The sequence below is a fragment of the Neodiprion pinetum genome, chromosome 6 (assembly GCF_021155775.2).
Source record: "Neodiprion pinetum isolate iyNeoPine1 chromosome 6, iyNeoPine1.2, whole genome shotgun sequence".
In the NCBI taxonomy this organism is placed as follows: domain Eukaryota; kingdom Metazoa; phylum Arthropoda; class Insecta; order Hymenoptera; family Diprionidae; genus Neodiprion; species Neodiprion pinetum.
This window is the reverse complement of record NC_060237.1, coordinates 8180229-8194813: the sequence shown is the minus strand read 5'-3', so window position 1 is coordinate 8194813 and position 14585 is coordinate 8180229. Positions and strand designations below refer to the sequence as shown.

Genomic DNA, 14585 nt, shown 5'->3' with positions numbered 1-14585 from the left:
TTCTTATCCTTTTCTTGTTATTGTTTTTCAGGTAAAAGATGGGCTGGATTTTGACGGGTTTCGGTGTCACCCTGGCCGTTTTTATCGCCGCAGGAATTGTCTTGGTGCTTTTTAGAAGGTGAGGATTCTAACTTTTGACCCGATCGATGCAGCCAGAAATATAATATGAAGTCATAGGTATACCGAACGAATTTTCGCCGCCATCGTGGCTTTCGCTGCTAACGTATATATACGCATATCCATGGGTATATAACTTAAATTAACGGCGACAATAACGATTACAGATATCGCGTGGGTTGGCAATGGGGAGCGAGAAACGTGTGGAGCATCTGCGAGGAGTGTAGACAAAGATTATCCTGGCTTTGGGCTCCGAGGGAGGAAAAGGTAGAGTAAAAAAAGGAGAAAAACTTGGATGAGGAAACGAAATATTAAAATTACAAAAATTATACGAGCTGGTCAGTGTAATATAACCCGGAATTATTGATCACGATGTCAGCGGAAGTGAATCGTAAGTTTTGCGTGAAATATCGCTGTGCTACTAGGTATAACAGAAGCGATATACAGCAGACTGCGACTCGTTAACGTGTACCCATAATACATTAATTAAATTCTTTTTTTTTTCTCATTCACCTAACACCGAGGGATGTATAATAAATCCTAATTTTTTGCTCGAGCTTCCACGTCGTTACACATACCATCAATTTATTAATTAACGTTTATACAAACTTGCCGATAATGCCGCGAATGAATGGAGTTTCATTTTTAAATTTAACCAGGAACAATTACCTTTTGTTCAAATTACGCTTTTAGCGCAATCAGCTAATCACGTTACAATTACGCGTTAAGGAAAAACAAAAGAATTCAACTCGTTAGACCAACGTAAAAAATTCACATTTTTTTAGAACTGCCGTTGAATAGCGTACGTGCTTATCTCTTTTCGTAACTTATTAGAAGCTTCTTTTTTCTTTTTTTCTTTTTACTTGAAGACATTGGGAACTCGAAATTAAGTAAAATTTTTTACTTGGCACTTTACGACTAGTCATTTGTTCCAAGAAATTGCGAACGTTTCCAATGACTGCGATCATCAACCACTGATGATTAAAATTTTTTAAATAAACTGCAATGAATTTCAGCAAGCCCGCACTGGTGCAATAATGAAATGCAAATACACAGTTATGTTATAAGTAAACACTCAACGAGCATTCTCGTCAGAAGATCGATCGTTCGCTGAGTTCCATGAATATCAAGCCCCGCGATTCTACCGTAAGGATACTCAAACAGCGTGCTGAATAGTTATGAAGTGCATTAATGCCAGCCAACACCAAGCTGAGCTGGTTTATTAATTGAGTCCCTTTAATTGACTCGCACTACTTTTTCGCCGTGACTACGCGCCAACTTTGGCTAAATAATTATTCGGCACCGCCCGTAATCGATAAAGGATGTCTGAACCCAATCACAAAACGATGCCAACGGTTGTTTTTCAGGTCGGACTGGTCAAGGCTCAGCATCCGACGGGTCAGACTATTCCCGGTTTGTATCGGCAGGCCGGAAACACCTCACACCACATCCTCCACAGCGAGAGCGACTTGAGATTGGACGCGCAAGGAGCTTTCACGAGGTTTTTACCATCTCATACATTCGCAAGCTCGATAAACGAGTGATTCTTGAGGCTCTGTATAATCGGATAAGCTTGGTGCATGATAGTTCGCGTCACATGTTCAGTAATGCCTTGGGCTTCCGGCTAACTTGTTTTTAATCCGAAAAAAAAAAATTCGAGTTCGATTCAATACGAATTATGTGACAATACATCGCCAGTCATTGTTGCATAATTCGTATAGAATTAGACTCGCATTTTATTTCGGATCGAAACAAGTTAACCGTAAAGTTACGGCCTTTATACGTTTTACCGTACATTGGTTGGTAATTATTTTTCACCTCGCGTAACCGCGTGAATCGTGTCAAATTAACACTTGGCGATATCGCGCGGCGTAACTCCTTGTCAGTCACGTGTTTGTACGGTAATTATACTTGTATGTAAGACTAGCTCGAGGTCGTAGTTACCGGACTGCTCGAAGCGTCCACGGGGTTAGAAACAGGCGATAAGGGTAGTCGTAATATTCCAGTGTGGTTCGTCGAGGAAGCAGCGCTGCAACAGTCACAGAGCTAATTATAAAAGGGTTCTAATTAACCAAAGATTCGAGGTGTTAAAGGTACACAGTTACAGTAGCGGTTTCCCGCTTTCCCTCCGGAGCGTTGAACATTCGCGGGAAAAGTTTGCAGGCCGCAAAATTGACGATACGTAGTGTTACGACGTTAGGAGCTTTTCCATATCCACCCGAACATCGCCCTTTAAGCGTTAATGGAAGTTTGAGTTATTCATGCAGCATCGACACCGCGGTGCGCCAGTGTAAAAGCTTATACACGAGTAGCCGAGCTTGGGATAAAGTACAGCGTAAGGGTGGTTTGAGTATCCCTCGCGCAAAGGATCGCCCTTCGCATTATGGATATAGAGGAAATATTTACCCCCGCAGCTTCAGTGCTGCCGCGAAATAGGTGAAATTTATTTTTACTAATATCGAACAGACTATACCGCCTCGCTACACGCTTTCAGCTTTCAGGCTTTTTTCAAATTATCCTATAATAACCGTTATAAAAATAGAAGAATCTCATCGGGATAGCTTGAAAGATTTGAAAAATTCTTTGCTAGACATTTGGCGTTTTTTGTACCTTGGAACGTTCTGTGACAATTTACGATATGACTAAAATCAATGTATGTATCTACCTAACTTCACTAGAATCATCCGGCAGCAATCCTAATCAATTTCATCCGCTGTACGTCGTTACTTCTGAAAGGTGATTGGAATGTGGCGGAAAAAGTTGAAACATACCAAGTCTTGGCTTTTGTTGGAATCAGATGAATTGACTGCGATTGTTAAAATCGTTGCTAATTAAGTTTCGATTTCCTCCCCCTTGCTAAAATATGCGAAGCTCGAACCGATGATGAGATTTTCGTACAGTGTAACATTCCGATGTTTAACCGTACAGGTACTACCAAATAATAATGTCAGCGATGGTAGTCAAAATTATGTGTCCGGGTTAATCGCGGGGATTTGAACCCTTTCAAAATTAACTAGACAGAGTGAGAGTAAATCTCGGTCGTAATTTAGAACAGAATTGAAATATACAACGAACATAGGATGCCGAATCCCTCACCGACTCAACTATAAACCCTCGTAAACGTGTCGTCGAACCGAGGTCAACCTTAATATATTCAAATTGGGGGGTATTGTGTTGGTATAATATACAGCGTACTGAGAATTTACACCATCTTACTACCATGCAAATACGAGCTTTTGCGAGAAAATTACATCCCGGCACGGGTGTGCACAAAAAATTCACGTCGAAACTGCGGTGAAACGATAAAATTTCCGAACAGCCGTATCGGGTTAGAAAAATGATATCGTCGTGTTAAAATCCGGCGAATCGTTCGCAGGTTCGAATCGGTGGACAGGGACCTGCATCCTCCGATCGGAGGGACCTCGATACCTCCCCAGCCTCTGAGACCGGCACCGCAACCGAAGCCGATAGCTCGGCCGAGACCGTCGCCTCTGCATGCGCCAAATGCGAGCGAAAATCTGCGGCTACAGGACATCGGTCCGGCGCCCTTAACGCCCCCGCCTCAAGGATTGCCGGCCCCTGGTAACGGGCCTCAGCATCGGGGGCAGAGCGCGTTCATATTTCCAAGCGAACCGAAGCCGGGATACAAGTACGAAGTTAAGCAGGCGATGAAGCACAGCAGCGAAAGCTCCCAGACGAGTTCGCACGGGGTTTTCGGTGGCGGGGTGTTTGAAAATTCGGGCCTAGGTCAGTGCCAGGATTACGTGTTTCCGAGCGGCGGTTACGACGGCTTGAAGATGAAATCCGATCACGAAAGTTTCGCGGGAACCGGAAGCTTCCAGCAGTACGGATCGGCGGGCGAGCAGCGAGCCGTGAGGTACCCCGCATTACCTGCAACGAAAGAAGAAACCGAGCAGCTTGCGGAGCCTTTCGGGAGCCGCGAATCGGGCCAGAGAACCCTCGGATCGATTTACAATCCGAGACACGCGCGAACCGAGCTGAGATCTTCGCTGAGTGGCTACGCCGGCGGCTCGTCAACGGCCCAGACAATTATGGAGTCGATTTACGGCCCCCAGGCGGCCTCGAAGATGCTTCAGAACGGCCAGAACGGCACCGAGACGAGCTGCTGCAACAGCCAAGGCGGCGGCTCGTCGCAGAATCAAAGCTTGATTGAAATGACGCCGTTCAGAGCGCAACTACAAAACGTACCTGAGGGAGAGGCCGGGGCCTCCCACACGATAGGACATAACACAATGGCCAAGTCTCAAGGGTTTCAGAACGCCTCGCAGATGATGCAGAGCAAACAACCGGCGATATATTCGTTTTACGCCGGCCAGAATAGCCAGACGACAGCGCAGGATCATAAAACGATTTCCCAGAGTACTTCCAAGGGGAGAGGACTGCAGGACAATGCCTCCGTTTCCTCGCTACTCTCCGACAACCCGCATCCCGGTCCAGTTCCACCCCCGGCACCTCCTGACCCACCCAACGGTGGAAATTCCACGTTGAGAAAAAACGGACCAACAACCGGCGAACGCATATTCAACGCCCTGAGATCAGTCACGTCGCAAAGTTACATCGACGCCTCCGAGTTTTACAAGTAAGTTTTGGTTCAGGGTGAGAGTTTCACCCATTTTACCCATCTTGACGGAAATAAATAAATATATACCGTTGTGTAGGTATTATACGTGTAAATAAGCCGAGTAGGTGTAAAAACTTGACCCTAAAGCTGGTGCTGAATTTCTAATTGAAATTTGAAGAAAAGGATCTAAAATCGTACATCAGCTCCGAGCGTCATGTGAGCAACGTTGATATTTCAGCTCGGTACTATCCTCCGCTCAGCAAGTCCAGAGGTTCACGTTTCCACCCTCCGAATCATCCGAAGACGGTACACCGAGTCATCGGACACCAAACGATGCTCAAGGGTTCTACGAGGAATCGGAAATGCCGGGATTAACGAAGACGGGACGAGGCTCGGACCTTTACAGCCCCGAGCTTAATTTGGAGGCTCACAGAACGGCGCAGGAGGTCAGTGATGAAAACGCGAATGACAATTGGAGGAATAAAAATGTCAAGGGGTTACGAATTTGGGTTTACTTACAATAACGACCGTTCGTCTTTCTCTTCCCAGGTATACAACAGTCTCCAGGATCCACCTGCATCCCCGTTACTTTTAAAGGACCTCAGCCAGGAACCTCATCCTTATCTCACGGATCCCAGCTTCACAAGGACATCGGAGGTGATAAGATAACGTACCGATTGTGACACCAAAAACTCCGACGAGCTACGGGTTGCGATTCTGAGCGTTGTTTTGTTCTGTTTTCGTTGCAGGATATTTTCAACAGCCTTGAACAGAGGAGAAAAAGCATGGAGAGACTGAACGGTTTTCAAGATTATACCGAAGTGGAAACAACAGACCCCCCAAGGTATTATTATTTTGCGTACATAATTTCCGTGAAAAAAACTACAGTCGTAAAAGTTTCGCTTAAATTAGGTACACACACATCCTAATTCAACCGCAAACGCCCTTATAATTTGCTTTTACCTTACTCAGAAGACGGAGTAATCAGGATCTCTGCACCGCTTTGGAAGAGGTTCAAATGAAACGAAGGCTCTCCCAGGTAAGAACGACTTTTGCAGATGATAAAATAATTCTTTGGCCTCGCAGAAGACGAAAATCGTGCGTTCGGTGAAATCTGCTCAATGCGAACATGCCGTGAAAGGGGAAAGGAAATATATTTTTTCGATCCGTGCACGCGGTGTATTAAAATATACGTGAAGTATATGTTTACGTTGGAAAATGGATGGTATACGTGCGTACGTATATGTGATCACCGAAAAAACCGGCGAACCTTCGAGGAAAGACTCGCATTCATAAACGGGCTTTTCACGCAGATGTGAAGACCGTCTCATCTGAGTAGGTACATAAGCTTCCCTTTGACTGGCTGAATGATTTTCCCTTATGCTCAGCAGGCGATTTTGCAACAAGGGGAGGACACGAGTCGGGCAAAGCGTGTCAGGCGTGAAATAAGCCAACTTTTTTTTATCCACGTTCGATACAATATCAGAGGGACACTACATGCGATTTATTCCGATATCATCTTCTCCTGGGTTGAAAATATATGCATAACGTACCGTGTCTCGGACGATATCGATTCGGTCACTCGTTCTCGCTGCGACGTACTTTCGTTGAATCTCCATCTAGATGCGAATTGTAATTGCACGTCCTTGTTCAGTCCGCCGAAGAATCCTACCCGGGATTCGGGATTGGAGAGATCGTCGAATCGTTGCCGGACAGTCGGCGGGGATCTCAGGGACCCGAGCCTGAACCACCGCCCGACGAATCAACCCTGAAAAGAGCTGTAAGTTGCGACAGCGTCTGCTCGGACACCAGCGTGGTCCTCGGTGATCTGGAGGAAACTCCGATCGTCGGGCATCTCTGCGTTGGTCTCGAGTACGAGCGATGGGGTGGACGAGGTGGCGAAGGAGATCTGACGGTGAGCGTCCTCGAGGCCAGGGACTTGATTACCTCGGATGGAAGACCCGCCCAGAACACGTTTGTCAGGTGAATAAAAGGTTTTCTCGTGGAAAAAGTTTGTGTGGTCGAAAAAAAAAACACTCATCTGTCATTTTTACGATGACTTCTGTAACAAGGAAAGACCCTTAATTTTTATAATAAGAAATCATCTGAAATAGCGCGCCCATTGGGTGAATACCTCGTTACGAAGAAGTTTTACTTCGATGAAAGACAACAATTTTCGCAATCTGTGCAGATACAGTTTTTGTCTTGAAAGTGCAATTTTTTATATTGAATTTTTTCAAATGCTAAGGCATCATTCCACTTTGAAACTGCGTGATTAGAAACATTTCTACCTTCTTCAAAAATCTGTGTAAAAATATTCAAATTTTGACACCTTATATTCAAACCAAAACGTCGAGTGGTTAAAAAAACATCAGAAAAACCGATTCATCCGAAAATAGAATCTATTTTCAGCTTCGGTTGGTTTCTTCCTTTGTTACGTATAAACCACAGTTTAGAATTCGACAGTTTATGATCTCAAAATGAATGGGTAATTACAGTGACAAGAAAAGCATTTGTAAATGAATCGTAGTAAGATTTGAGTAACGTTATAGTTTCTCGTTGCGCAGCCACTTTCGAATCAACAATTTGAGCCCCAAATTTGAAAAACGAATCTCCAAATCACCCTCTGTACAGAGAATAAATGTCTCTAAGATACTTCAAAAATTTTCGAATAAGCGCACCAAAATCCAACAAAGACAAGGTCAAAAGCGACTTCCTTACTTGGTTCCAGAGTTTGTCTTCTTCCGGACAGACAAACGCACGTTCAGACAAGATTGTACCGAAGCTCGCCGTCGCCGAGTTACCAGGAAAAGTTCCTCTTCCCTTTGGACGGTGGTCCCGTGGGACGTTCTCTGCTGGTTGAAGTAAGTCCTGAAAATGATTTCGAGTAACATTTTGAAAGTGTAAAAACCCCACGAAGGGTGCGAATCTCGTTATTGGGTGATGAAAATTCGCAGAAAGGATGAAAAGCTCTGAAATTAAACCCGCTTCGTTTCAGGTCTTCTCGGTTGACATTAGCATGGGTGGCGGCGCCTCGCTCCTCGCCGAAGCCAGTTTGAAATTAGGTCCTGCACCACGACCACCCGCAACCACGTGGCTGCCTCTTATCGGCACCGCCTTGCCGATTCCCCATCTCGGTGAATTGATGTTCTCTTTGAGCTACCTACCAACGGCCGAGAGGCTAACTCTGGTCGTAGTGAAGGCGAGGAATTTACGAGGAGCAAATCCACTACCCGGTGACACGTTCGTCAAGGTATACTTACTGCAGCATGGTAAAAAGATGCACAAAAAGAGAACGTCCGTGAAGAAGGGTGAGAAGAGTCCGATTTTCAACGAGGCAATCATCTTCAATGTACCTGCTCATGCGTTACAGGTAATTTCTATAAATACACGGCTGTTCTGAATTAGAAAGTGATCGAGCATCTTCTCAAGTAAAATCTCTTCTCCGATCAGAGTATCCAACTGAGGCTAACCGTCGCCGAGGCTGGGGAACCCAGGGCTTATCCCGTGGGACACGTAATCGTTGGCGGAGATGCTTCGGGACGAGCGTTGGCGCATTGGAGGCAAATGCTGACCGCCCTGAGGCGTCCCGTGGCGATGTGGCATCCCCTCAGGAAGTGAAATTTACAAGAGGCGAAACAGCCATAGAATCGGAAACAGGCCGTGATCGTGATCGTATACCTGCATTACATTATGCATTAACTATACTACAGTAGAACGCTAGAAATTGAAAGAGATATCTACCCGGTGGTGGTGGAGAAATATAGTATATGAAGTTATAATTACGATAAACGAACTAGTCACGCGAGAGAAAATAAATTATAAGTCGCACGATAGGTTAAATCTGAAAAAAATTTCAAGAGAAACGTTCAACTGACTATTGATATCGGAATGCATCACGAATATACATTTCGTACAAAATTGACATGGAAGGAAAGAAATAATCGTTATCACCGCGGTAAAGTATAAAATATTATCATCATTATTGTTATTATTAACGTTTATTGGTACTTGTATAGGAGCGAATTACGTAAAATATTGGATAATGAATATGATGTGTGAAAATAATGTACGCCAGGATAGTGTGTACGCGATAAGTTCGATTACAGGAATAAGTTATACCGATTACAGGAAAGGAACGAACAGGAAAAGAAATTGCAGCCAAATCGTATGTAACGCAGATTGTTTACAAACGAATGATTTGTAAACAAATTATTTCATACACGAAGATTCGTATGAGGAAAAAAGTTTAATAGATTGTTATCGAGTGTAAGTTAAATTTATCAGCTATTGGTGTAAAAGTACGAGTGAATTTCTGTTTATTATACATTTTTAATATCGCTGCGATTATCGATGTTCATCACATCACAGACTGAAGTCTACCGAATGCATTGGTATCAAATCATTAGTAAAAAGAAAAACTATTCGATATTAATGTAATACACGATTAGTTATAGTTTAAGGAAGGAGCCTGGTGACAATTTCAAAGAAATACACTAACGGTTCGTTTTTTTCTTTTTTTTAATTTCGACATTTCATACTCAATTTTCTTCATCTTTCTTGACCTTATTTGTATTGACACTGAAGTAAAATAATTGGATATTGCTGAACTCACACTTGTCTTACTAGACATCAAATCTTAAAATAGAGTTTGCTTCTTAAAAGAGCAAACTTTAATTTGGTTGAAATAACATTTTTATTTTAAAAAATGTGTGCCCCGTTTAAGGATTAGTTGTGTCCTCCCTTGAAGATGATACAAGATTCGCGACTGTTCGGAAAAACAAATGAAGTAATTAATTTTAATTTCTACGGTGAGCAAAAATTACGGGATTTAAATTACCTGTGGTTGAGAAAATATCAAGAAAAGTTGTGACTAGACGAAGTAATTGAAATTCTCAAACGTATAATTATATATACCCAGCTGGACGGTTATTATAAGTAATTAACGATTGTAATATAATTTGTGTTACATTCGATCAGTGGTAGTGCTAGTGTATGAAATTAAGAAAAAAAAAAAAATATATACATATACATATTTATTATTTCAAGTATAGTATACAAGAAAACTGAAAAACGCGTAAGAAGTGAAAAAGTTGAAATATTGTTATTTGCAATGCAATGTTAACCTTTGTACAGAGTTTATTAGCGATGTATTTAACGTGCAACGTGTCTTACAAATTGAGATTTGAAAGAAAAATTCTTTTTTCTAAAAAAAAAAAAAAAAACAAAAAAACCTAAAAAAAAAAACTAAAAACTTTCATTCAACATACTATATGATAAATAAAAAAAAAATAAAAATACTATAATTGTCGCTTGAATCACTACTATTCGAAAGAAGGAGAAAACAGAAGGAAAAAAAAAAATTATAATCAACTTCCATATTTTTTACACTCACAATATATTAACCGAATTATTACATATTCTTAAACGCCTGCGTCTACGTATATAATAAATATATCCGAGAAGATCCGTAAATTTCTTTTGGCCAATAATCACAACCGCCAGGGTGATTTACGGATCGTGACAAGAAAGTTGTTTAAAACATTGTACTATACTTGGCCTTCTCGACCTTATAGTCTATACCTCTACATAACTTTTGTACCTCTTCGTAAAGCGTCTTGAAAAAAAGGAAAGAAAAAAAAAAATGAAAACGTTATACCTATTACGTGTATATCTCATCAATTGTTACACATATTACAACTACTTCCTGTATACCCACATTATAATATACGTATAAAACATATTATATTATATTATAGGTATATAAAATATACGTATACACTTTGCCATAACTTTAATTCATATTTAATCAGGTTTTTTCTATCGCCAATACTATGGGACTAATACTGCTAAATTAATAATATACATATATACACATAAATCATATTTCATTCGACTTCGAACTGTAAGTTTCAAACGTAAGAGAAATGACAAAAAAGAAAAAAGATTAAAGAATTAAAAATGTTTACCTCCATATTTGAAAACGCATACATACGTATAATTATACGATTACGTATACAATACCGAATATACAATACATATGCATATGTGAATTCATACATACTAGTAAGAAATAATTACCATTAGCACTGTTGTACATCAGCACAAAAATTGAATCCTCTATTCTTAATACGTGCGTGTATGTTATAATATTAAATGATTATTATTATTAGTATTATTATTATTTTTATTATCACTGTTGTTGTTGTACATGATGTGAGGTGCGTATCGTAAACACACAAAGACAAAGAATACAAGCGAAAGGAAAAACATGACGAAGCTTGCGATGGAGACAATAGTATAATATTTTAGCTGCCGGTGCATATTTGTCTGTGTGTGAAATTTTACTAACAAATTTAGTTTTGAGACAGGGGCTAGACTGTAGCGTAATCAGTTTTTTCAAATAACAAAGCATGCGAGTGGCGATATTGCGGCATTGCAAACGATGGAGACAATAATAGAGCTAGACGATTTGCCCTATAATGGTTAATGAAAAAGAAGTAATCATTATTTTTCAATGCTTTTGTATTGCTTTTTCATTAGTCTCATTTCGAGTAAAAATACCAGGCCAAATAGTAGTTTAAAAAATGTCCACTAACATATCCATTGTCGATATGTCACGATATCATAGTTGATAAAACTAGCAATTTCTTCAAGTATTTCTATTTAAAGGTATTTTACTTTTTTTTTCTCCAATTATGGGGTGAATTGCATTTCAACTATGGGTGTAATTAGTGGCGATTACACGCTCAGAACGTATGGCGAATGCCAGAGAAAAAAAAATAAATACTGGGAAATTTAAATTATTTTATATTTTTGTTACGCCTCTCTGTGATATAATAAGGGCACATTCACACCACCCTGTATAATGCATTAAAATCGATGTATCTCGTTATAAGGTGAAAAAAAAAAAAAGAAGAAAAAATTAGTTTGGAAACAAGAAAAATGTGAAAAAAAAGAGGGGAAAAAAACTGTCCTTGCCCAACTGCCCTTCCTATATATAATATCGTATTTTAGAACTCGTTGATATCACAGCTTGAATTTGATAGAAATTATAGACCGGAGAATAATTCGTATTTCCATGTGTGTTAGACACAAAATGCGAGTGACAGTTTTAAAAAGAATACACAACTAACGTGGTTCAACGTTATTAAAATTAAATTAAACAAAACAAAGAGGAAAAAAAAATCCAATTATTTAAGCTATGACGTCGACGTGCCTATTATACCGCATAAAGCATATATATATATATATATACTGCAGATATATTATGTATTATTATTATTAAACGCGTAAGAATATATATATATATATACATATATTATACATATAATACTATACATATAACGCATTACGTGAAAATAATATATTTGAAAAGAAAAATAATAACAAAAACAAAAGAAATTAATCAAATTATTAAATACAGATGTAAATTATTATACCGCATGACACGTGACAAATGGAGAAAAAATTCATTGTATACTTACATGGGTGTGTATGTATGTACATACAAATATACTCTATTTATGCTTATCGTAAATAATTATCCGTCTACACAAGCATGGATAAAAAATCTTATGTAACACGATGAATCGCAAGCTAAATAATTTCTAAATTCATCATTAATCACTGATCGATTTCTCTGGTTACTTTGTAAAGATGATTAAAGAATAAAATTTCGCACTGTTTAACGCTAATCGCGTTCCAGGATTATCTAAATTATGTAGCAGAATTTTTATTTTTTTTTTATCGCCTGCACAGCACCTAAGATTGCCATGAGCAAATGGATATTATTTAGCATGCGGACCAAGATGTTTCGACGCTTTAAAAATATGATTGATTTTAATGATTTGGTATGAAAAATGTATGTATGTACATTCATGCACCTTTGTCGTTGTTAATTATGATGGTTGCAGTTCTATTTACACGGTTGGAATTACTTTTACTGAATAAAGCAAGAAAAATATACTTGAAAGTTTTTAATTCCCCCCACCCTTACTATAATTCTGAAAAATTAACTAACAAACGATCTTTTATAATATTATTACACGGTTATTTTCGTCGACTTTTTGTCAAGGTCCGGACTTAAAGTCAAATTATAACTGAATTGGTTAGTTTCACACGAACAAATATCTTATGATCTTCAAAAATTCGTTAAAATATTCGTTTTTGCGGCAGAGCCTATCGAGCTGGACTTTAATTGACAAGGAAATAAAATCTATTTTATCAGATAAAGGCAGAATTTGTCACTCCAAGTGATCCGCACGCAAGACGCACAAGCTACGAAAATCACTCAATCAATCTCAGCGTGAAACTTGGGAACGTTGGAATGATATGAGTACGGGAATAACGGAAAGTGTAAATAAAAGTATTTCTATTAATAACCAGTTTCCTAATTTAGCACTTCATTTGCTCATAATATGCACACATTTGTCATTTGTAGTTATCAAAATATAATCATAGCGGCATCATTAACATTATATTGACATGCACATAATACCTACATGTGTCTATACATAAAATATATATAATATATACATATATATATATATATATATTTGTTTATTTATTTATTTATTAAAATCTTCGGATATGCTCAAATATATCTTTAATTGTCTATAATTTAACAATAATTCAACTGCAGGGCATAACGTCGTATACACGAGTGTACACATATATACATAAATATTTTATCATGGTTAATTGAATTAGGTAGTTTTCTTTTAAATATATTCACTCATTAAAATAGAATCTAAATACATGTGTATTCATAGGCGTGTATCCGTATAACATACTATACATAATACATATGCGTATACTATTAATTACATTTATTTTTTATATTTACATATGATTATTCAAGTGAAATTCCACGTGTAAAGGATCACTCGGGTCTAAGATACTTTTAAAAGATTTTCGAATCGGCATTTGCAATACATGGTAACTCTGTCAACATCGCAGAGATTGTTGTATTCAGTTTACTATTGACACATTTTTACTAACTTTTCTCCAGTAAAGAAATGAATCTTGTATTCCAAATAAATAATTTGAAAACTAAGGACCAAAACAAAACTAAGATGGTATACTATTTTCAGAAGATTTAGACATTTTTCACGTAAAACTGTACAGCTATAATTTCTACTTCATGTGGGATAACATGAAATGAATAATCATCGGAATGAGTATAACGGGAAAATGTGCGTTACAAATAACTCAACGAAATCTTATAGAGTTTGAAAAATGGTGTGATAGAAAAATCTAAGTCTCCAAGACCAGCTGACATGCAATACTGAAAAAAGTGCGACCCCACTGATTCTTTCTACGTGCAAATTGCTCTTATTTCGTTTCATAAGCTGAGCATATTTTTCAAGTGATTCACTTCAAACGTACTTTTATACACTTTTGCATTCATATCATGTCCATAATACATGTAATATGTAGGTATTTTATTTATTATAATTAACAAACTAATAATTGGTCCCTAAGAGTCACAGCCAGTAAATGCAACAAACAACAGTCTGAGTTTAAGGCCACTCGACTACAGTAATGGATTAATTCACTCGTATTCCAGTAGTTAATAACTTATTTTTCGTTTTCAATTCACACATTTATCAAACAGAGTATACAAACCGAGCGATTCGAAACATTGTCAGAAAATCTTGGACCTGTCAGTTAAAACAAAATAAGAATAAAGAAATGACTGAGCAAATCCTAATCAACATTCTATAAAGGTAGATTGTGAAATAAACCATATTCAATTTAGAAGTAGCGTATCGACTATCGGGTTCGTTGTTTAAAACACTACCTATTGTGCATTACATTTCAAATTTCGATCAACGAAAAGTTTTCGAAAGAATGCTGTGGACTACAATATTTTCAGATATTC

General features: G+C 38.6%; 1 protein-coding gene across 2 annotated transcripts in view; it reads left to right on the top strand.

The window, feature by feature from the left end:
• LOC124221536 (uncharacterized) overlaps positions 1-12667 on the top strand; it is a 33684-nt gene extending 21017 nt beyond the window's left edge. For both annotated transcript variants that reach the window (XM_046631649.2, XM_046631650.2), the window contains 12 exons: positions 32-118; positions 285-384; positions 1485-1618; positions 3494-4717; positions 4938-5145; positions 5249-5356; positions 5449-5543; positions 5672-5738; positions 6354-6682; positions 7431-7563; positions 7698-8072; positions 8153-12667. In XM_046631649.2, coding sequence (XP_046487605.1) covers positions 39-118; positions 285-384; positions 1485-1618; positions 3494-4717; positions 4938-5145; positions 5249-5356; positions 5449-5543; positions 5672-5738; positions 6354-6682; positions 7431-7563; positions 7698-8072; positions 8153-8320 — 3021 coding nt within the window. In that variant the 5' untranslated portion in view covers positions 32-38 and the 3' untranslated portion in view covers positions 8321-12667. The remainder of the gene's footprint in view (positions 1-31; positions 119-284; positions 385-1484; positions 1619-3493; positions 4718-4937; positions 5146-5248; positions 5357-5448; positions 5544-5671; positions 5739-6353; positions 6683-7430; positions 7564-7697; positions 8073-8152) is intronic.
• The last annotated feature ends 1918 nt before the right edge of the window (positions 12668-14585 follow it).